Raw genomic sequence first — 24523 nt, forward strand, 5'->3', positions numbered from 1 at the left:
GTTGATAATCACAGCTTACCTGTGTTAGGTGGAGAGCATTGTACGGTGTAGTTTTGTGAAGTGTAAGCAATGTAAGCCATTGTGCTACGGCTGCAGCTGCCTTAAGTGAGACTAGTCCTGAGTCCCGTTTCAAAGAGGGCTCCAAGTCAGTCAATTGGACCTGAATTGCCCGAAACTTAACTGCAATATCAGCAGTACAAAAAAAGTGGCTGGCGTGGTCAACTTGTTTCCCCACCGTAACTCGCTCAGCCCCTCAAATTGACATCGAGGCCAGGTGGGTAGGGAGGAAGTGGAAGGAGGAGGGGCGGTGTGCTCGATTTATCAGTAATTATGGAGCGCTATTTTCTCTGTCTCCTATCTACGTCTGCCCCACGAAGCAGTAGCCATTCTTTAATCTTGACACCTGGTGATCATGTAACACAAGGAAGCGGCTATTAGAGGTGGAGAGAAATTGGAGGGGGCCCTCTCTCCTGGTTGGGTTGACGGAGATGACGAGGCATATGGGGATGCATGAGCGAGGGGAGAGGGAGAAAGGGGTTGACATGAGATGTCGGTGGAGGCAACGAGGACAATTTGGCCCTGGGTTTCTAGACCCAAGAGGTTTTGGGAGGTTGTGGGGTTAAGGGGGACATCTAGGAAATCTTCAGCGGGCTTTTCTTTTAGCAGCAAAAAAGAAGACTCGCCGAAAGACATGTGAACTTATTTGATTTTGTAGATGAACTAAAACAACTGTAATAATGTGAAATTCAGTTGTAAAACAGTGCAGGTCTTTATGCTGCTCCCTCCGGGCTCACTTTGCACTGAGTCAAACGCAATCAAGGAAATGTCAGGGGTAATTATATTATGCTTTGGGATGATTGTGTATCAGATAACATAAATCAGCTCATGGAGACGCAAGTGAGGCACAAGGTTGTGTTTTATTACCCCTTTTGATTTAAGTTTTAAGATTATAACTGGCAGCGAAAACTGACTGAACACCTCATTAAAAAAGCATTTTTCATGGACATGCAACATCCAGAGCCAAGAAGCCCAACAGATACAGTTCATTATTTCTTTGTTTATTTCATCTTCATTGGGTGAAACTGGATAATTCTACTAAATCAATCCATATGCAGGACATAATTTATAAAAAAAAAATTCTGAAACACTTCAGTGGGTGACACATTGTTGCCTTGAATCAAAACGGCAGCGGCATCGGAAATACACATTGATTGCGTCTCAAAACATGAATAATTTATCTTTGTCACCCAACCTGTGCCAACCTGGCACCTCATTCCATTAACAGTCCTATTCTAATTTTGGAGTAACATAAAATCAAGTGGCAGGATTATTATGATCTGTCTTATATGTTGTTCTTCACACAAATAAGACAGACACAGACAGATCCTAGGTGTTTGAACTATGAATAAAGAATCACAAATCAGCACGCAGAGGGCCTATTTGTTACACTGAGATGCTGTTTTATCACAAAAAAACTGCAAAATCTGACAAGAATGCATGAGCCAGACAGAGAAATGATTTGTGTTCCAGTCAGATTTGTGTTTCAATCAAACTGCTGACAGTGTGCTGACTGGGAGAAGATGCACAGCGTGCGCTGTAAACACGGAGGCATCTCATATATGATTTAATCAGCCACTGTATACTATGTTTGACTCCAAGCGAATGAATTATGGAATGGATTATGAATGTCGATACAATAGGGTGGGCATTCTGCATATCGTGATGTTTAAGTTACATCATCGCTTAATATGTTGCGTGCTAGACATTTATCGTGTGTTATGGTAAAGAAAATACACTTTGCTGCATGGCTGCCTTTAAATGTTCTTTTCACCTCCGATTGTGAATTGGTATTTTTGGAAGCTGTTGACAATGCCCTCAAAACTAGGCCTGGTAACTTAGTGTCGGAAAATAAATGGTTCAACTCAAGGGATAAAAGTTAAACGTTAAACGTATGCATAGTCTATGCACTTAGAATTGTCAAAATTGTCATACTGTTACCTAAACATGTTGTTGGGGACGTATGTGGTTTTGTTGAGCCTTCTGTAAAATATGACACATTACCAACGTGTGCTTCATTGATCCCGTTCTATAATGCTGTATCACTACTTACCCAACCACTTAAATACATATACATCATGCAAACAGAAACAACACATTGATTGAATCTCAGAGGACAAGGACCAGCACACATTTACATATGCACGCACATGTTCACACACACACACACACACACACACACACACACACACACACACAAACACACACACACGTGTACCATCCTCAAAGACCTCTGCGATGCCTTTGCTGATGGTGCTGGTGTTAGTTTTAATGATGGAGAGGCCGGTCCAGGTGAAGCTCGCCCGAGCAGCATCCTCTCTGGTGTTTTTTGCAGACTCAGCACACCAACATGACACCAATGTAGGGCAGAGAAGAGGCAACGCGGCATATTCAAGTCACAGCGGTGAGCACGGGGGTGGGGGGGTGCAATGGTGGTAACCTTTGGCTGGATAACAATCCGGCTACATTGATGGAACAACAGTAGAAAAACAGATCACATTTAAAAGAGACGAGTACAGTGATATTAGATTATGTTCCACCAGCGGACTATTGAGCTCAGGACAGATGCCATAAAATATGCTTCTTCTTTGATGCTCTGTTCCAATGATCTTTTGTTCGATTGGCTCATCAGTCGAGTCTTTTATCCTTTCAATTCAGCCTAGCGAATGTTTAATATGGAAGACTACTTCATTTTTAATTATTTTACCTCTAGGCTACTCTTTCATTCTTTACTCTTTAAAAGCCACACCTCTTGGCTGCGTTCCCTTTCATTCACACCTCCCTTCATCATCAAATCACTTTAAAATTCAAGAGGCAACCTCCTCTTAGTTCATCAACCAATCAAGTGCGCCTAAAATTCCCTCCTCCTCTCTTACACATGGGAGCTAATCACTAATCAGTGGCGCTCTTTATTAACCCATTCACTTCGCTTCAGGGTCGCTGCTTCCTCGTGCCTTCGGTCGTCTTGTTGGCACTTGCATGAAAACCCTGTCGCCACCCCTTTCAGCAGTGGTACCAGAGGCACGACGCACACAGACATCGTTCCACCAAGCCAGAGCCCTTTTTCACAAAAGAGGAAATGGATTACAAAAGCTTATTTCCAGACCAGACAAAAATGGTTCTCTCAGTGGGAGCCACACTTAAGCATATTTTTTTTTCGCAACAGCATAACATTACTGTAGAGCACATTATTTCCACATTTGCTCTCTCGGAAAGCCACGTCTTTGATCTATGAGGACCACCCTGAGCTAACACTCAAGAGAATGCAGACAGAACAACTGATGCCTAATACTGTATTAACAGAAAATTAGGCAACCGACGCCCACACACACACACACAAGCTTGCCGGGCTTAAAAAGAGAATATTGACATTTAAATGCTCACAGTAAGTAGTTGTGATTTACTGTTAAATCAACCAGCTATTTGAATAGAACATGTGATGGTTGCCTCATCCGGACATGGCAGCAAGAAAAGTATTCACGAGCCTGTGCCAGTTACAAAAATAATTTCTTTCATTTCTTGCCATACATTTTGATCGAGTGAAAGAGTTCAGTAAACTTTAATATGGAGAACTGAGTGGTTGTACTATACATTTCGTGAAAGCGCGTCTTTTTTAACAATACCACCAAGGGCCTCACATTCATAAATGTTTTATTCTACGAACAGTTATAGTGGCTTGAATATGAATGACATTAAAATACAGAAAGTGTTTCATACACTAAATGAAGCAAAGTTTATCCTGTAGCTATAAAACTCTAATTTTACTTTCAGTTGTGAAGAGGCGTTCGTTGTCTTTATTGAAACATAAACTTTTGAAGAAGACCTTATAAAATACCCCCCTGTTCTACTGTGGCTTAGCACAAATTTGGAAAAATTGTCTGTGGATTATTAAGCAGCTGTGGTCACGTTGTTATTGGCGAATATTTTACCTAATGCTTAGAAACGCATCTGAATATATAAGGACATTGATTTTTACATAGCTTATGACTGTTTACTTCTGTCTATGGAACGAGGCCACAGAAACGCTGCAACATGGGGAATGAAAACGTTAGCCTTGAGGCAAAAGCCTCTAAGCTACAGGATGAAAAGAGGACAGCTTAGTGGAGGAATACAGCAACAGTAGAATTCCAAAGGCAAGAGGTCAAGAGCCCTCTATTTTCAATCTTAACGTGGGGAATGGGTACAAGTTGGCTGCTATAACACATATCAAGGGCACATTTTTGCAAACGATAACCTACAGGAGACGAAATGTGGTGCAGAAAAGAAAGAGCTTTCCTCAGCAAGAATTCACAATCCTTTGAGTCATATCAGGACTGAAAATGGTGCACTTTGCTCAGGGTGCACTTTGCGCACGTGTATCTATATACTGGATTATGTGAGCGAGCTTGTGTATGTGACAGAGCATCCCCCCCCCCCCTAAAGCAGCATCAATGTCAATACGTCTCTCCTTTAAGATACAGTGAGGCACATACCATGTACTACATTAACCATATAGAAAAGACTGTAATGAAAAGAACTGCGACCCCCAATTGTTTACTATACATTTTACAGATATTAATTGGCTCATCGTATTTGCATCTGCAATTAGACGGTAACAAACTCACAAATACATCCAAATGAACTATTTCCATTCCTTCCGTGGCTTAATTGTCATTGTCCTTGGCATTGCAGAAGAATCACAAAAAATGCTCTCAGGGCTAAAATGCAGACACATCCAATTCATCTGGAGACTACAAGCAAATAAAACAGCCCTTCCTTCAAAGACTCATTTTTATATATGTTTTATTATATATGGAGTGCACTTTGAATATAAAAAGCCAAATATAGAGGTACTTTATGTCTTTGTGGTACAGAAGCTACATTGCAACACTAAATTGCGAATGACATACTGTAGGTTAATAGATGACACTAAATTGAAGTTGACAGAGTAAGTTCATTCTAACTGTGAGGGAGATTGAGCCAGGCACTGAACACAAACACCCTCAGAATATTGATATTTATGCACAGCACTGACACGAGGCATACGTAATACGGAGCAGTTCAGTTTTCCAATGCTTAATCCTAGGAATTGAGACGGGAGCACTTTTTTTTATTTTTTATTTCCACCATCTGCTCTGCGTCTCTGCGGATGTTGCTGATTTATGGAACCCACTGAGTCTGTGCATGCTCTTCTGCTTTCCTTCCATTTCACAAATTTATGGCTGTGAATTAGGAACAATTGGAGCAGTGACCATCAGTTTAACACCCCCCATTCCTTCTGTTGCTGGAGAGCAAGACGGTGGGTCAGATATGGATCTCTTCTTCAACAAAGTCTCCTGATTAGCGATGTGTCTACGGGCGTATTTTACAGTAAAGATCCAATTGGTGAACGAGGTCAATAAATACAGGTACGGCATTGCATCAGAGTGCTCGGAGCAAACGGGGGTAGCAAAGGCGAACAAAAATAACCCACTGCAGTTGGACAAAATCTCTCTCTACACAAAGCCAGTGGTCCGGTCTCCTGAGACGGCAGCAGCTGTTATGTATTTCTTTCAGAGAAAAAAAAAACTAAAAAAAAAGTGCAAAAGTAGAAGGTTGTTGTGAAAAGGTTAGGTGAAGCAGCATTAACACTCCGAAATGTGCTGGCCAAACATTTTCCTTCATCTTTCCTATTTTTTCTTTCTGTGATATATATATATATATATATATATATATATATATATATATATATATATATATATAAACACCTGGTAGCAGAAATTTATCAAGAATGACGGTCGTTAGGAGTGAAAGTGGGGAATGACAGGGTTTTAGTAAAACACATTGTTTCAAGCCTCATCTTGTGTACATGCGCTGATAACATCCAGGATGAGAAAATGAGAAACATTTATTTTCCCCTCCCGGAGTCCTGTGCCTCGGTTACTGAAATAGGACGAGCAAATCATGCTCGTCCTGATGAGGCGATACTTCTCTCACATATGTCTGTAAAATAAAAATGCAGCCCTGCAATCCAATTGCAGTCTCACAGTTGCCTCGCAACAACACTTCATCACACACCCTGCGCCCTCGCAACTGATAGTGAGATGTGAATAAAATGTTTCAGACGCAACCAATTATGACAGATCAGTCGCGGGAGGAAGAAGAGAGGAAGGAGTGTCTGCTTTTTAATTCTGCTGGTAATTACAGTACAACAAAAGAAGAAAAAAAAAGATATATTACTGGGGCCTGAGGTGAACTTCACAGCAGCTTCATTAAATGGCTGTTATATTGATGTTGTTGTTGAATGCACAGTTGCAAATGCGACAAATACAAACAAATGTGTACATTCACGCAGACACTTTGGTTAAAAGCAGCACCTTGGGTGCATTTATATTAGACTTATACTTATCTTACATGTGCTCTCTTGGATTATAAACACATTTAAATGTCCTCTGAGACATTCTTTTTCTCCCTGTTCATTCTTTCCTTCGGTGAAAACCTTTTGAGTCCATTCAGTAGAAACCATAGAGTGGAAAGCATCACTTGACATTTACATGCATGGGCAAAGTAAAACTGCCGTGCGAACAGTGTGTCATTTACATCCCTAACTCTGATTCAGGCTCTCAGGGGTTCCTCTGGGTGCATTTGGAGTGTGACCAGCTCAGGGAATGGAATTTGCTCTGGCCTTTTTTTTCTCCCTTTAATCTCACATTGTTTCAGTGGAAAGTTAGAACAAGAGCTAGTATATAGCATTTTGCCTCGTTTTATTTGCTCTCTAAATAACGCCTTTGGAGAAGAATGTAAGAGCACAACATATTCACAACAAAGACGGTGCCCAGTGAGGTAAATCGAAGGAAAGCAGTCAGTTGTTTCTCATCAATAAAACCACAGAGTAATTAGAGAAAACACTTGAAAGCCAATTTGCAAGTTGACAAATGATCAATCTTCATCTGTAACGCCGCCACAGTAGCATACAGCAGCAGTGGTAGATGTGGCGACAGATGGCTTCCCTGTTCCAGCTCGCATCTCATCCTCTTTGGTGAAAGACTTCTGGTTCTGGCTAAAGGAGAAGAATACGTCTGCTTTTCCTATCAGTGCAAACCACCTTCTCCTGGAATGAGATGAACACAAGAGCAAATCACTACTGTTATGCTCTTTTTTAGTTTGAAGGGATAGTTCGGGATTTCTTTAAATGTCAGGCTCTGTGAGGTACTTATTCATAGCCGAGGTATACCTACAGTATGGCGGTCGGCTCACCATCAGCCTAGAGAAGCAGAAAGTAGTGACCACACTGCAGCAAAGCAATATACTGCTGTGAACTGGGGCAGCATCAACACATATTGTACCTGAAAGAAAGGCCCACCTCAAAAAAATCTAATCTTTAGCTGCATACTATTATTTTCACTTCTTTAACTTGCTGTCAGACAGACGTTTATACGACAGAGACCGGAAGCTGCTACTGTATCTATACTCTCTTCGAAGTCACCGGACTCCTTTGACAAAAACAGGAATTTTACATCAAAGAACAAAGCAGTCGCTGCCTCAATCGCTAAGTTTATTTGTGTTATTGTGTGACTTTGGTGTTTCACAGGCTTAGTTTGGAATCACCAAAGTCACACAATATCACTAACCAATCTTGGCAGCTTGGTGGCTTTGAATAGATAACTAGTTAAGTTCCCTGATAGAAAGGCCTGATTGATGGCAAGATAAAGCAGTGAAAATAATAAAAAAAAGCCTATGCTGATATTGATTTTGTGCCTTTCCAAACTGGGGAGATGTCGTATGGAACTTACCCGACTCCATACTAATGTGAAATATCCCTTTAATGTGCTAAAGGGACTTATACTACTGATAATCGGTTCAGCTGTCCTATTCAAAGCAGTAATGAAAAGGTGAGGGCTGTGTAATAAAATAACATATTGAAGGGGAAAAACTTGCCTGGGGAAAAATAAATAATCCAGGTGTCACATGTTTTTTTTAAATTTCCATTGCTGCAGATTTCTTCATGAAGCAAATCAAATAAATGTGTATTTTATGCTAAATGTAATTGCCCGTTGGCTTAATTTATCTGAGTCACATGCTCAAAAACCTTATACCATCCACAGTGTTTGAGACTCTGAGACCTTATTAATTAGTTTGCTTTATGACATAGACAGTTTAAAACCATGCCATAAACCGCCCCCACATCGCTGCTGTTCAACTAGGCAGCTACCAAATAACCCTTGCAGCACACTCCTTCCACTGCTTCACATCACAGATGTACCCAGCTCCCCTGTGCCGCTCCTCTCCCCGGCTTGCATTGATCCTCCCTGAATAGATTTGGACACAATAATTCAGCAAGCAGGTAAATTGGAATAACTCTGACCATTAGGGAATTAGTTTGCGCTTCAAAATTAGCCATTGATCCTCGGGCTGAGCTGATTGGTTGCAACTGACCAACCAGAGAATTTAATTATCAAACAGAGTGTTGCTTGCTCGGCCATGTTTTCTGAAGGTCAGGGTGCCTCTGCAGTCCTTTTTGAAAAGAAACGACAGGAGCAAGGCGAGAGATTTCGGATGGAAAAGGAATCCACTACTAACCAAGTTAGCCACGGCCAGCCTTGCAATTGCTCTGTTGCTTCCCAGAAATTGCAACTGGCAGACCATTACCACGCCTCTCCAGACATTGGCTGTGAGATGTGCAAAAAATAATTCTCAGAATTCATATGACACCGGTTTGGCATATTTAGATGCAACTCTGGTCGCTCCCTCCTCATTCTGCTTTAGTCTCACATAACCCTTTGAGGTAATGTTAATATACCTACGTTAAAATAACCCAGAGGAGTATAAAAATGCATTTTTAGGCTGCCAACCATCCATAACCTTACGTCAAAGGTTTTACTTCACTACCTGCATTATACCTGTATCGCTGGAAGTGAGGACGCTCGGAGGCAGTCATGGTGATAACAGTTCAGAGAGAACTCCATCAGCTTGTATCCATCCAATACAGTTCAAACTACAACAAAAATATTTTTATAAAAGGAATTTAGAAAATCAATATTACATATTGGTGTCCAGGTGTCATGCAGGAGCATTGGATATATGGATTGTGCAGGAATACATTACAGTATACCTGCTCTAATACCCTAGAGGCTACCTGCCTCCTCGCAAAAGGCTTCATTCTACCCTGATCTCTTGCCTCCCTGGGATTTAGAATTCAAATAAGGAGAACAAGCCTCCCCATTCTTATGAACTTTATAGAATAAAGAGGGACACTTAGGGCCCCTCACAGGGGAGGGAGGAATTGATTGGCAAAGCTAGTGATGAGACCAGAATGGAGATTGAATCTCCCTGAATGAACCAGAATGGAGGAGGAGTTGCGGCATGAATGAGGCTGTTTAAAAAGGGGATGGAGAAAACAAGCCTCCCTTGTCCTGTCTTGTGATTTCCTGAAGCAGACATCCTCCCCGTTTTACCCTGCTTATTCAAGGGTAAATGTGATCCACTCTGTCTCTTCCTCTCTCCGTTTCACTAATCCACTCTTCAAATAACAGCAATCTGCAAATAACACAAGATAAAGAATATTTCTGACGGACCGACAAACAAACAAATGTCTGGAACCGAAGTGAGATGTGGGATCTGTGTGGGTTATGATTTCATGCACCAACAGGATACAAATACCTCAAAATGGAGAGGGTTTGAAAAAATAATATGTTGCCATCAAGTTGATGGATCTGAGTGGAGGGGAGTGCACAACATTTGATGAATTCTTTTTCTTTTTTTTAATAAATAATGAAACAAGAGCTGTCGAAATGTGAAAAAAGTGTAATTTGTTAGCACTAACACATTAGAATGGATTGATTGGACCAGCCCTGCAAATTAAGGCCTTTAACATCAGGGTGGATTTGTCAATGCATTTCATTTCTGCATGTGGTTTTGATTAACGATGACTATGTTTTATTACCAAATGCTACATGTTTATGCATGAAACTTTTTCAAATGTATTTTTATACTTTTTAAATAATATATATATATATAGGAGAATTTCTGCAAAACAAAGGGGCACCAATTTTAAAAAAAAATGTAAAAATGTAAAGTATACATTTTGGTTTCTGATATGTTTTCCTTTAAAAAGAAAAAGAAAACAAGATGAGTGATTTAGAGAACACATCCGTATGCTGCGGCATCACTCAAGAAAGCAATGTCCTTTTTGAACGAATCAAATCCACTTCATTGGAGATCAGGGGAGAGCAGAGCACCATCATCCTTTCAATGCAGCCCTTCTCAATTTGTCCAACGTCAGTACATTTGAATAAAATCTCATTAAATCCAGGATGTTTTTTATCACCTGAAAGATACAATCTCTGAGTGTGTTAATGGCACTCACAGGTCCCCAGATTTCATCCAAAAACATTTGATGTGTGCAGAAGCATTCATATCATCAGTACCAGTGAGGGAATGGCGATTGTGGACGGCCCCCATACAGTTGTTAAACTGGTCCCCCTGTTTTTTTCCACCAAATTATTTGGCTCTCCTTGAGATGGCATTGAACTGTTTCCTTGAGCAGACAACAGTTCTCGTAGGACCTGGGCAGCAATTATTAACCAAATGTTTTATCTACCCTCATTTAACATCATCTGCCCTCAGTTGCTTATTTACAGTGCTGCATATTTGCTCTTGGTGAGTCAGCACTTTATGCAAGTGAACATCCGATTATTCCTGAGAGATTTCCTTTATTTTTTTTTTTTAAAGGCTCCCGACTGTTCTCTGTGGCTTCGGTATTTAAGCTGAAAGAGCAGCGTGGCGTAGAGTCGGCATATTTTACAGGGAAGAATTATGTAAGAGTGCACTGCACCACATGGCTCCAACCCCCAAAATACCAAAAGTTAATCACGCCACCCCATGTGGACAGTGTTTTTTTCGCCCAGTGTGAATTGATTCAGTGGGGCCTTCATATTGTGATGGGGACATGCAGCACGTTCATTTTGATGAAGCACTATCTTCTAGTTTGAGTGTTTTTAATTGCAGTACAAAAAAAAACAAAGGTTATGGTTATACACCATAACCTTTGGTCTTCATAGGATTGCTTCTTTATCACAATACCTCTTTTCAGATGGGAAAATATCCGACATAACGTAAAGATGACGACATCAACATCAACGTCATATCATAATGACAGCTTAGCCACGGTTTCCTTTTATCTCTCGGTACTGTCTGTTGAACCAGAGTCTCTTTTATCTAGCAAAACAACGTTGTTTAAGGTGTGATAATGTTCAGATGCAAAAAAACACAAAGCAAACAAGCAAAAGATTCTGGCAGGACATGAATACTGTTTCATGGTAGTTGAAGAAAGGCGGATATTAGCATAACAATAGAAACAGGCTTACAGGAAAATAGCTCTGAGAATTGACTTGCATCATGTGGCCATACGAATGTAAATGTGCTCACTGTGGGAGGGTTCAGGGATTCAGACAGAAATGATGCCTCAGGTGGTCAAATTGACGAAGCCTCCGGGTCAACGGCAGAACTGATTGTCATGGTGATGGTGCAATCAAGAGCACACAACAACGCGAGGGGTTACGGTTCTGTATGGGATGTAAAAGTGAAGATCAGAGTTAGGGGTATAGAAATGACTTGCTCAAGGGCAAGCACAAAATACAATGAAATGTGTGTCTGTTCAGTGACCTAATGTGTTTGGTGCTGCCTCAAAGTACAAAATAAAATCAATATTCACTGTGTATCCCTGTTATTTTAAAGGTGTGCTTCACCTCTTAAAGCCACCATTTTTAATACAATGTTATGTACATAGGCAAGGGTAATTCAAGTTATTATAGTTGGTGTATTAAAGCTAGAAAATTATGAAAATCATTTAATATACACGAAATTACTTAAATTATACTGTCCTAGATTTTTTGTTATATTCATAAACCGTCCATGAGAACAAATAATTTACAAATCAACCCTCTTAAGAACTCATTACAACATCCATAAATGATTTCATAGTGAACTTTAAAGTCAATAAGTCTGTGAAACATGTATTTACTCACTGATACATTTCTCATACATTTGTTTTCCTACGAAAATTCCCAGTCACTTTATTTTGTCTTTGCACAAAGGCATATTAATATCAAGTCCCTGCTCAGCATCATCCCTCCCTATCAGATTATGTATTGTTTTGTTTTGACAGCCAAGCTCAAATTAGTCTTACATAATTAGCCTAAAATGGGCCTGTTCAGGAAACTGTCTTATGTTGTCATTGCCACTGAGTATCTGGATGATAGGGTGAAACATAGGCTTGTTTTCCTTCTGTCAGATGTGCAATTATAACTGAAATGCAGAATCATCTGTTGATAGCTGAGGTTTCATTACAATCAGTCCTAAGAACTGATTACATTATTATACTATTGTAAATAGGCAGTATAATGATAATAAAGTTAGTTAATATTGTTTGGTAGAATACTCAAATCGTCCCAGATTGATCCTGGTCCTGTGGCAAGTTGGTGAATAATGAAATACTGAATTAGTTTAAGGTGTCATAAGAAATGGACACACTTATTTTAGCCGTGATATAACTCACAATTATCCCCAATCCACAATCCCCTTAAGTATGCCACTGGGATTTCTTTAACTTTTGCAATCAAGTAGTTCATCATCTATTTAAGAGGAAAAGATTAGGACCATTAAATTTGCCCAGCTCTTTTATGATGCGTTATTGTCTAATAAACCATGAAAGAGGGAGGATTTTTTGCATACAGTATCACTTGATAGCTCACTTTTGGGTGCTTCAAGGCCAGGGGCCAAAGTTCTTTAATGCAATTACTGATGAAAATCGTTTCTTTATCAGTAAGCAAGAGAACATCATTTTACTTCAGAGTGGATAATAATGTTCTCAGCCAATGCAAAATGGGAAAATGGATCATTTTAATGTTCTTTCTGAAATTCTAAAATGTTTTCAAGATTTCTTTTTCAATTTCTTCCATTAAACATGATGTAATGGAGCTGTGACGTTTTACTTTCAGATCAATACAACATGAAACACATAGGAGACAATTCTGTACTGTACAATATATGTCAGAATAGTATATAGCCTGTATCGTCCTAGCTACTTTGCTGATCTGTGCCCAGTTAAAAAATGATGCATTGTTTATAAAGTCACATTTTGTATTTTCGTGACATTTTGTAACGCTAGGTCAATAATACTTGTATTAACCTCCACTAGCAGCTTTAGTGGAACCAAATTAAGTTTGATAAAAAAGGCAATATTGTGTATCAAATTAGTTTTAACAATTCATGAAGTCACGAGTCAATAGTTGAACGTTTCCTCCAGCAGTAATTGACACCACTGGGTAAAGGGAGATGGTGTTCTTCCACATTAGCGGGTGGGTGTCATAACATATTGTAAAGTAGTCTTCTAACCTTGTCAAAAGTTATCATGACACCAATTATCTGTATGAAAAAAAAAAAATATTTAAAAAGGGCAGCCACACAGCTGAGGATGTACTTCTTGCTCATCTGTAAAGGGGAGCGGCACGATGTGTTTGGCTTTCTGAAAAACCCCAGGGATGCACGAAGGGTGAACAATCTGAGAAAGAGCAGCAAATAAACACACATCATGTCCCAGTAAAGTGACAATGACAAGGGCACGTTCTTATCTGTTCAGTACAACACAATTAACCTAACTCGGTGACATCTTCTTGTACTGCTAAAATAGACTTTGTCATGTAACAGCTCTCTATTTCTGTGTCTCCCCCCCCCCCCCCCCCCCCCCCCCCTCCCCTCCCCCCTCCCTTCCTCTTTTCTCTCCCATCAGGTCTCCACATAATGGAGCGAGAATGAACAGAGAGCGGCTTAAAAAAAAGCATGAACTGGAGGTTTATTGAGGTCATCTGCTTCCTGTTTATATGGGACCATATAACAGTTCAGTCTTCCCGCCAGGACCCGTTGGCCACTGAACAACATGTCACCAAGCAATATGACTGGCTCATCTCTGACCGTGGACCTTTCCACCACTCTCGGAGTTATCTGTCCTTTGTGGAAAGATTCCGCCAAGGATTTACGACCAGATATAAAATTTATAGGTGAGTTCACTTTCAGCCTGTGTACTGATGCCAGCCAGGCTTTTTAAGAATCTGTCTGTTTTAATGGTTTTTCTATTTTCCTTCTATTTTGGTTGCAAAAAGCTGCACTGTGTACATTTTTAACCTATTAAGTGTGCCTCTTTTATACTGTCTTGCAACCACTCTCAGCACCGTGAACTTCTTTTTATCTTATATTAATAAGGTACTCTGTTCGGACTCTCACACCACTCTAAGTCATAGATCACAATCCAAAAATACTGGATCCTACACTTTGTGTTCTCCAGTTTAAAAGTGTCACATGCATAACGGAGACTTTAGTTATGTATTTTTTGTCCTCAAACCCAATCCGAGACGACACCGATGACATCACCAGAGTTATTTTTCACCCTTTAGAAAAACACAAAATAACTGTTGTTACAGGTAACGAATCACAATGTTGAATATTATATTATTATTACGCTAGCTTTGTTTTATCAAACAGTTGGTTTCACATTACAAAATAGGACACCCCTGACCATTGTAACTGGCTATTGATAAACCAAATATGTGTTTGACAAATAAACACATTAGAACATGCATACATTAGTCACTACCAACAAAGAAAATAAAAGGGTTCAGTGCCCAAAACATAAACGTATCAAAGTAAGTTAAATCATATTTAATGGGTATTCTGATTCATCCATTCCTCTACTCGCACACACATCACAACAAATAATAAGAACCAGATATACTATTTGGGTTCGGAATTGTTTATGCTAACACTAACCCAATTCTGTATTCAAACCATTAGAAATACATTTATCTTAACCATTGATCTGATTTCTATGAGTGCTCAACTATTATATCCATATAGCTTAAATATTCATTTTCATTGCACGTCGCATCCTTTGTTACGCACAGAGGAAGTGGTAGAGAAATTAGATTGAAAACCCTCTCTCTCAGAAAGACGTGCTTTGATTGCCTTGCATGCCCGATCCCATAGCCTTCTCGCTCAGAAGTATGGAAAGACGGGGAGAGAGTAAGAGAGTAATTTGCTGCATTCCTTTGGCAGTTATTTCACCGGGTTTGTTCACTGTCTCACTCCTCCCTCTTTCTTGGTAACGTGCCACAGCCCCGGGTCCCCACTGGCTTCCTTGCCTTGATATTGTCACATGAACAGTAAACAATGCATTTGCATAATGTGTAACTTGACAGAGCGGAATGTTGCACGGAGACATTAATCTCCGAGGCAAAACTTCTGAGGACGCTTTGCACAGACGCTGCTCAGCCGTCGCGCGCTGACTGCGATGCCGCAGTGATTTATTAAAATAGAGAGTGTGTGTTTGCAAGTGGGGGCCTGATGGGAATGTTGCCGGGCCCCGGTGGCTCCTGTTTCTTAATAAACCATCGGTGGCATCAGATTCAGCCAGATATCCTTTTCTTCATGACAAGACAATTACACTTCACATTAAGAGTGTGACGAGTTTGATGTTAACCCATCCACGTTCACAGACATCTGCAAAACTGTAAAGTGTGTAAATGTCAAGTTTGATCGATTCCTCATGTTCTGAGTGATTGTCCACGTATAAATATCTATTACTTTACCATACAGTATATATGGTACAATACAGTGTAGTGTACTCTACTGCTGTATTAGTGAATTCAATAAAAGATGCTTTTGAACATGGAATGCATACTTAGTAAATAATCACATACAGTATTGTTTTCCAAGGATTTTAATCCCAACCTGGACCACCAGTTAATTTCAATGATTAGTACATCTTCAACCTGAGAGCAGGGGTGACATCAGGGACATCAGCTGGTGCTAGTGTTTGGTTGGAATGAAATCATACATACTCTCGGTCCTCCTTGGCACATGATTGCCCAGCCGTGCTCTACTCTAACCAGCAATGAGAACTGAATCGCTTTGTAAATTTCCCCGGGGAGCTTCTCTGCCTCGACGATTTAGTGGTAGAAAGTGGTTGAATCAGATTTGCGGAGAGACAAAGCATCCATTCCTTTCGGGTGCTCTTATCAAGAGAGATTACCCCGGAGGCACGCTGCGTGGACAATGCCAACCTGATCACCAACAAACAAATCTGCCCCCATCTTTAATGACATGGGCATTGTGCCTAATTTGAAGGATAAACAGAGATTTCGGAAGTGCCAGTGCTCTGAAAAGGTCACAGTCGCTTGAAGGGGAAAGACACACCACAAGGCACCAATTATCCTCTCCCTCTAGACATATGTCTCCTAAAGAAATGATTGGAGTGTGCTTTGTATAAGTAATCGTCATGACTGTGTCACTGCTGATTGTAGTTTTCAAACTGAATTCCTTCCTTTCTCCCCCCTCCCCTTTTATCATATACATAAGTGTACATTTCCTATACGTTATGTCACCAGAAAGCCACTTTCACTGCTGGCTGCCTTCTGCTCCTGTATCAGACCTGCAGTCGAATTATGTGTATCAATGTGTGCTTCAGTTAGTGGTGAAACTGGATGGCCTGTTTTGCTCACACAAGCGTCTCTCTTTCTGTTGCTTGTACTCTATTATGGGGTCGAATGTGTCTCAGATAATGCGTGTTCTCTCTTTGGTCTTTGTTCGCAGAGCTCCATCTCAGGTTCTTGTGTGCCTGGGTGAAAAACCAATATAAATGCAAATATGGTGGCCATTAATGCATTTTAAAGGCCTCAAATCAGCATTGCTCTGTAATCAGAGAAGAGAGATGGGGGTTGTTATTTGGAATCGAAATATTTATGAAAATGAATAGTTCTGATTGATCACACTTTGAAAAGATATGCTGAAGTGAATGAACAGAGGAAGGTTGATAGAGCCACTCTTGTCATTGGACCAGGGCTCATGAAAACCTCAACAATTTAACAAAACCGTATAATGTCCTGTGGAAAATTAATACTTGAAAATTAAATGAAAACACGTTGTTCATGGTAATTACAAAACACCCATTTTGGTATTTTTTTCATGTTTGGATTGACTTTGTGCTTGCAAAGCACTGACAGAATCAGTTAAAAATGATACGCTCTATACGTAATAAAAACAAAATGTAGCTATTGTATGTCATAAAAAGTAAACATTTCACAAATCCCCAAGTTAATAGCGAGCTAGCTAAGAAGTCAAGCCATACACCTCTTAGCGCCCGTCATAGGAAGCTCCTCCAGAACTGTGTTTAAAATGACAACATTGGAACACCACAGGGTAAAGAAGCATGGCTATCTTGAGTTGTTAATATTTCTGTAAATAAAAGTATCATATAGCTTTACTAATGTATGATATAAAGTAGATCCTTTTTTTTAATTTAGAAATTATGAATATTATGACTTTTCCAACATGAGCCAATTCAATATATTCCATATTTGGATCACCTCTCAGGTCAGTATAGTGAATAGAAAGCTACTGTAGCTATATATACTGTCCAAAGGTATAAAAGGATCACAAACACAGTGAGCACCCCTCATTAAATGATATGTTTCTATGGTTACGGTGCTGAGCTGAATGTAGAGGCAGCTACCGGTAGCTCCCATGAACTTTGCTCTGTTTGTGTGTATTACTGGAGCACGTATGGAATAATGGAAGAGATATGTTCATCAACATCGGAAAAGGAAGCATAGGGATTGGATAAAGTGCAATGGACCTTGAGACAATCACCGCCCACGGCATCTTCCAATCACGCAGCCAGACCGAACGAAGTCCATCACCCCAGGATGAGAGGGAGGAGAGCCGAGATGGAAGCTAAGCCAACCCACCAAGTACCAGAGGCCATTTCACTATCCATCCTACTCGTGGCTAATGTCCAGTTGCAGAAATATAAAATGGATGAACTGAGACTTCACGCTAGCCCAGCAAAGGAAGCTGGTGATTGTTGTGCCCACATCTTTACATAGACCTGGCTCCGTCGGGCCACCTTGGATCAAGCTGCACTTGCTGCATGCGGTGGGAGGAGAGGAGGTGGTGCTTGGATGCTTGGTCCTCAAACAAATTAAAAGTTGATGGACAATGTTTGCTTGATGTTGAATTTTTTAATAGTTAATATTATGATTTTGGCCATAATAACTTCTCAGAGATTATGACAAGCGATGTGACAACAAGGAAGTGGTCAAATGTTGTAAATGTTAAGCTATAAGAAAATGAGGGCAACATTTGCCTAGAAAAATTCAAGATTACAATTACAAACAAAAATATTTACTACCTGGCATAACATATGTGGCTTATTTACACAGTTTTTTTGCTGACAAGCGAGCTACAAGCTATGTTGGCCTGTAGCAAACACACAGTGTTGAGGTAGAAGTGGCAAAAGGTGAAGAAATGTCTCCACTACCAATTGGTCTCCACCATGAGGAAATATACATTAATATAACTGTGTCCTTTGAGGTTGAAATAAGTATTCATTCCTTAACACTCAGCTTTAATACCAAGTTTGACAAGCACAGCATGGTTATATTAAATGCAAGCACATTATGCATATCTCCGACTGAACATTTCCTTCATAATATTAATTATTCCTAAATATAATCAGCCCACAGACAACCCCTTGATCAGCACTAAACCTTGAATTAATAATCTGCAGCTCTAATTTGCATGTGCAAATAACTTCTTTTATTCAGTCTCTAATTTAAACTGTTCAACAAACAGATATCCCTGCAACTTAAGACTCACTCAATTTTTTTTAATCCCCATTTTTTTTTTTTATTTGATATTCGCATAGCATTGTCTGTTGCCTAATTTGTTAGAAATTCTCTGACGAGCAGTGACAAAAAACACTTTTCATGTGTTTTCTCTTGTGTTCTGTGTGGATGCATCTGTCAAGTGTTGATCTGGGCCCCATTTGCTTTAAACAAGGTGTAACATTTGTCCGACTCAGGTCTGGAATTAGTTCGGATGAGCCATCTGTAATTGGATAGGGCGAGAGAAGGCGGATTTGATGTAGTCGGCAGATTTGCTGAGAGAGGCTGCAGCAATGTTTAATTCAGCAGGCTGTAGCCAAAGGAAGAGAAGGAGGGAGGCAGTCAGGAAGTCAGGGGAGATGAAACAGACTGTAGAAAGCGGACAGAGACATCGTGGGGTCTGAGATGCATAGGCAGTGAGACAGGAAGGTGCTAAGAGTGTGTGATAACGAGAATGTAGATAAGTGCTAGAGACAATGAAGGCGGTCCGCTGAGTTTTGTATCAAAACATGGATTCGGAGAGCGGACGGGTTTGCTGGCAGAGAGGTCATAGTCAAGGTGATGAAGAACTGCCTCATATAAGCATTCAAGTAGCTCAGATGACTCACAAAAACATGTACTCAGGTGCACCTCTTCCTCTCAGACAAAAACCTACAAAGACTTTATTATTGCCTTTTCTGCATAGCTGTGGTTAAATCTTGTCTTTATCATCATATTATTTCATCCATATCCAGGACATAGACAGGGATGCTGGGCAAAACAGGAAAATTGCCTACTTTTTCACTATTTCTATTCATCCATGCACTTATTCACCAATGCTCAGTGGATGACAAAAAATAATTTTATTTATGTTTCACTTTATCATTCATTATTTTTTAGAAACAGTTTCTTTAGGACTAATGCTTTGGTGGAGTGGAACAATAATAGAGGCGATGACACAAATGCAACTAGATTTTTTTCTTCTACCAATCTACAATAAAAACTGTTCTATATCAATTACGGTTATACTCAAGTTATACTTTAAAAAAAGTAATTTCCTTAAAATAAAAATATATAATATTGTTAGTGAAAGTGTAAGTTATTTCCCCCAAAAAGTGCAAATGGTTTATACTTAACAAACTATTTCTTATGTATAAAACAACTTTTGAGCATTTCAACTTCCAGGACATTAGACCTTCCCTCCAGTTCTTGAAAGCAGCACGGAAGACATTTGCTGTGAAATAAAATCAATTTTGTGCAGTTTCTAAGTGGCACTGTTACGAGGCGATCATGCTTTTCATCTTAGATGACTCATGAAGATGCTGCCACCATAGTGAATGTTGGCTGTCACCTCACTCTTTGGCAGCAGACGTGAGTTTTTATTTGCTGACTAAAGCAGTAACCACTTCCAAACACCACGAGGCTCAGCCAATCAGACAGGCTGAAATTCCAGCACAGCTTGTCACTGTTGAGTTTTTTCTTTTTCTTTCCAAAACAAAAAAGGTCACTTCTAAATAGTGTCAGTGTTGTTTGCTGTGGAGCGCAGAAAATGTCACAGACTGAGACAAATGAGGATCAACTCAAACTTTATTATTGTAAGACCAAGTGTGCAAGATGATGAATTTGCTTCACATGGAAACACAATGTTTTTATTTCCCTCTGTCTCTTTCTCTATTACACTCATGGGAAACAGACACACATACAGAGACCACCATGCTATCCTGGGCCTACACTGCTATTACAATCACTTGAGCAGTGCTGGTATTTGGTGATAATCTGCATTTCTTAGCTCTATAAGTTTGGGAGACTCACCATAGGCTGATCAGGGGAGTAACTCTGTGCCACTTCCCTTCTAATACCTAGTGGTAAAAAGCCCCCGCTGTGGGACGACTTAATTACTGGCAAGGAATGGATGATAATTAGAGGAGAAACAGGAGGCTAGAAGAAACTGTCAGGGTTAAGCACTGACTAATTCACTGCGTGGGACGCCTGTGCTACTCTCCCTTGAGAATGGCATTGCAACACCACCAAGTGCAACAAGCTCTGAAGAAATGTGACTGGAGCAGCCATGTCTCATATTACAATTTATGTGATATGGTGAACCAAGCTGGAAATTATATCAAATATTCCATTAAAATAAGGCCTGCATTTTAAGAGACAATCTGAAAGGTGCGTAATATAATAAGAATAAAGAAGAAGGAATATAAGCCATTCAGGGACTACACTCTGCAGTTGTTGACGTTTAATCCACAAGAATAAAGCCCAAGGAATCACCCCATCTGTTGGTTCATTTTTAGTGTAGACCACGTAGACATGCTCAGGTGGAGTTCAAATCCCCTAGCTCTATATTCAACAGAATCAAAAGTGTTATATTTGACCTCAGAGGGATACCACAACTAATATTGAAAGGCCAAAATTCCTCTGAGTTCCTGGGTTGCATCCTGGAAGGTGCACCAACTGGTGACTCTATTGTACTGCGGGAGGGTTTCAACGCTCTGATGGGCAGCGATGGAGAAACATGAAGGGGGTTGATAGGGAGGAAGGGCCTGCCTGATCTGAACCTCGTGCTGAACCTCATGGATTGTCCATAACCAATGCGATATTCGAGCAAAGGGCAGTTCAAATTGTAGTGAGGTTGAACTGGGTAAGTCTGGCTGAGGCCCCTGTCGCTGAGATCTTCAACTCTCAACTCTCAAAGATTGGAATTCCCTATTGTTGTGACAATGAGAGGTCGGTCATTAGAAAAATTGTTGTTTTAGTCAGAGACACTTGCAACAAAGCATTGACGATGAATAGAACATGGTTGTACAGTTAGATTTGGTAGAAAGAGCTCTGCTCTTAGGAATCTGCATGGAGAGCTACTTTCCTTTAATCCACACATATAAAACTTAGTTTAGTCAACAATTTCAAATGCAACGTGAGAGGTTTGGCGTGGTGGAGGGACCTCCTGCACCAAACAGCTTTGGTTTGATCGCATTTATCAGTGTAATCTGTCAGAGTAATGTGACTTTTTTATTGCACACGTAATTATAGGATGAATTACTATCACAAGTAAAGCCGAGAAAGGAAATCCATTCATTGGGTTGAGATATTTTACAAATTCCCAAATATTTTTTACAGGTCTAAAAATATATCCGCTCGGAATATGTACAGTCCCAGCGTCAATGTGCACACACAGCATCTCTATCTTTACTTTCTTCTCAGTCCTGCAGTCAGTACACAGCTGTGGAGGTTTGTGGGACCTAAACAAACACACAGATCTTTATTCTCGGGTTCCTGATCTGAGTCAGTTCACTTCCAGCGAAACACTTGAAACCTTTGGGCACGTTATCCTAAACACTTTTATGACAGGGTCTCCCGTACTGTAGACATCCAGTAAAAGTTATCCACATTTAATAGGTGATATCTCTCATTTGAGATTGTTGGATGAGTTGAGATTGAATTGAAAAGCCCCAAAATCCACTCAGGTCTATGTCTCTAATGTATCTGTATTGAACGTGTGACATTGAACATTCATCATAACTCAAACAGAAAGTGGCATCCTTGTTTTTCTGAGAGGTCTTTTCAGTACAGCTCGAAAAGAATGTTCCAATGAATAACACTTATATTGGGTGACCTGCATTCAAAGGTTTTTTGTTGTTAGGGAACTATTTCTATCCAAGGTGCTGTCCAAACATCGTATTTGCAACGTGACAAAACATTTAGAAACATTTAAACTTTTTTTCTGTTTTGACACCATACAAAGTACCAGTCTTATGACACCACAGAAATAATTTAGGTATCCTTGAAGACACTGAAGTTCAATTTAAGAAGCTGTGTTTTAAAAAGACAAAGGGATTATTGAATTGAAATAGATGACACTTATTGTACGTGTTACACAAACAATAAATACAGTTCACAGAAATCATCAACATAATGCTGTTTTATTTGCATTATGACTGACTGTTATTATGGGGCAAATTGAGTTCAGCGGAATATAGATGGGATACAATGAGCGGCATCTAGGGCACTGGCAATAGGAGTTGTTTCTTTTTATTACATGAATGCCTTGACCTTGGTCGGTTTTGTGTTATATGTAGATTGGGAAAGCATCGTTGGGGATTTCATTACAGGATGCAGAAGGTGATGAAGTTTTTCATCAACTGTGAACCGTAAAGAGGAGCTCTGAGATAGAAGCATATGGGGAAAAAATGAAATAATTTCCTGAATTGCACTGCCTTTTATGAATGCTCTGTCATTAAATATTTAGCTATTTGTTGTGTGGGTCCTGGGCTCATCATTTCTATTCAGTCCTTGCCCACAGAGTCGGACTAGTTCATCAGCAGAACTTCTCAAATTACACAGTTAATTAGATTCAAACACATGCTCATGTCACTCACCCCTGCATTCGCTTCCGGCACCATGTCCCATCAAATTCTTGAGATCAAAGTGAATTAAGAGATTGTTTTTGATTAGATCCATTTTCGTTTCATTGCCTCCTCACAATTACAGAGTGCACTAACAAAGCTATTATGCCGGCAATCATATTCCATTCAGGCAATCATATTCCATTTCCTGATATGCTCCATAATGGGTAATAAATAAGAAACTTACGTAGTAAGAAGGAGGATGTAGAAATATGGACGAAGTGTAATTTTCGGTATCAAGTTAATCCGTCAAACATTTTGGGAAGCACTTTTACTGTTTTAATAAGAATCTCAAACATATAGCAGCTTTGAGAATAATAACCCGAAAGCATATCTATTACATTGACTGTGTCATTGTGGCGGTAAGTAAAATAGATGTATGCTGTTTATTTCCCCTTCGCCTTCACTTAAGTCTATCGAGGATTTCTTGTGGGGGGTCAGTCAACGTTTTGCAGACACAAAATGAAATGAGATAATGAACCAGCCCAATTATGTTAAGAAAACGTATTACAAATACCAGTGCAGTTAATGAAAAGACAATTCAATTACAGATTAATTTCTTTGGGCAGGCGTCTCTATTTCCTTCTCTTCAGCTCTCTCTATCTCTGTTTAGACCTCACAACTAGCTTTACTGAATGAGTACAACCTTTTAAAAGAGAAACTGACACAAAAGTTGGCAGAAGAAATAAAAAAATCGACACAAACTCAGCCCACACATTGCAAGATTGATGGCGGCCTTATTTATTTATGTGTGTTGGTACATCATAGTAACCTTGACATAATCCTGAAAACGCAACTGATTCTCTCTCTCTCTCTCTCTCTCGCTCTCTCTCTCTCTCTCTCTCTATGTCCCTCTTTCTCTCTGTCTATTCTTCCTTCTGTTCCTCTGGAATGAAAACAGCATCGGCCAAATGCCACCATTTTACACAGATGGACTCTGCAGGCATCATGTTACATGATCTGATGACTTTGAAAGATGTTGCAATTTGCAAATTAAACAAAGGTTAAGGGGGGAAAGCTGTTTTTGCTATGTTCTTGAAACTTTGGTTTCCACTATTATGGAAAAAATAACTGGTCTTTCTGGCAGGATTAGCAACAATATAATAGCTAACAGTCCAGTCCATCAAATATATTGTACTTTAAATGCCTTCTGACCTTAAGACTATTACTATTACGAAATATATCATATAAAAGATCTCATTATAGGAAGTCATTCTGTACTTCATCATTTCAAGTGCATGAAAGGACACTTGTCAAGCATGTCTGTTGCCTGACTGAATCTTTCTATATTTGATGAAAGATATGCAGCTATCTCTGTTAGACAGCATACTGTATGATCATTAAGTTGACATACATGTGGGAACATTGACAGTGTTTCTGAAGCGATTTACTGTTGACACGCACCTC

At 39.8% G+C, this 24523-nt stretch overlaps 1 protein-coding gene across 1 annotated transcript in view; it reads left to right on the forward strand.

Moving 5' to 3' along the window:
* Positions 1 to 24523, forward strand: part of brinp1 (bone morphogenetic protein/retinoic acid inducible neural-specific 1) — a 98545-nt gene that overhangs the window by 10867 nt on the left and 63155 nt on the right. The window contains exon 2 of the mRNA XM_034547076.1: positions 13805 to 14072. Coding sequence (XP_034402967.1) covers positions 13855 to 14072 — 218 coding nt within the window. The 5' untranslated portion in view covers positions 13805 to 13854. The remainder of the gene's footprint in view (positions 1 to 13804; positions 14073 to 24523) is intronic.

Source organism: Cyclopterus lumpus, chromosome 12, assembly GCF_009769545.1.
Source record: "Cyclopterus lumpus isolate fCycLum1 chromosome 12, fCycLum1.pri, whole genome shotgun sequence".
NCBI lineage: Eukaryota > Metazoa > Chordata > Actinopteri > Perciformes > Cyclopteridae > Cyclopterus > Cyclopterus lumpus.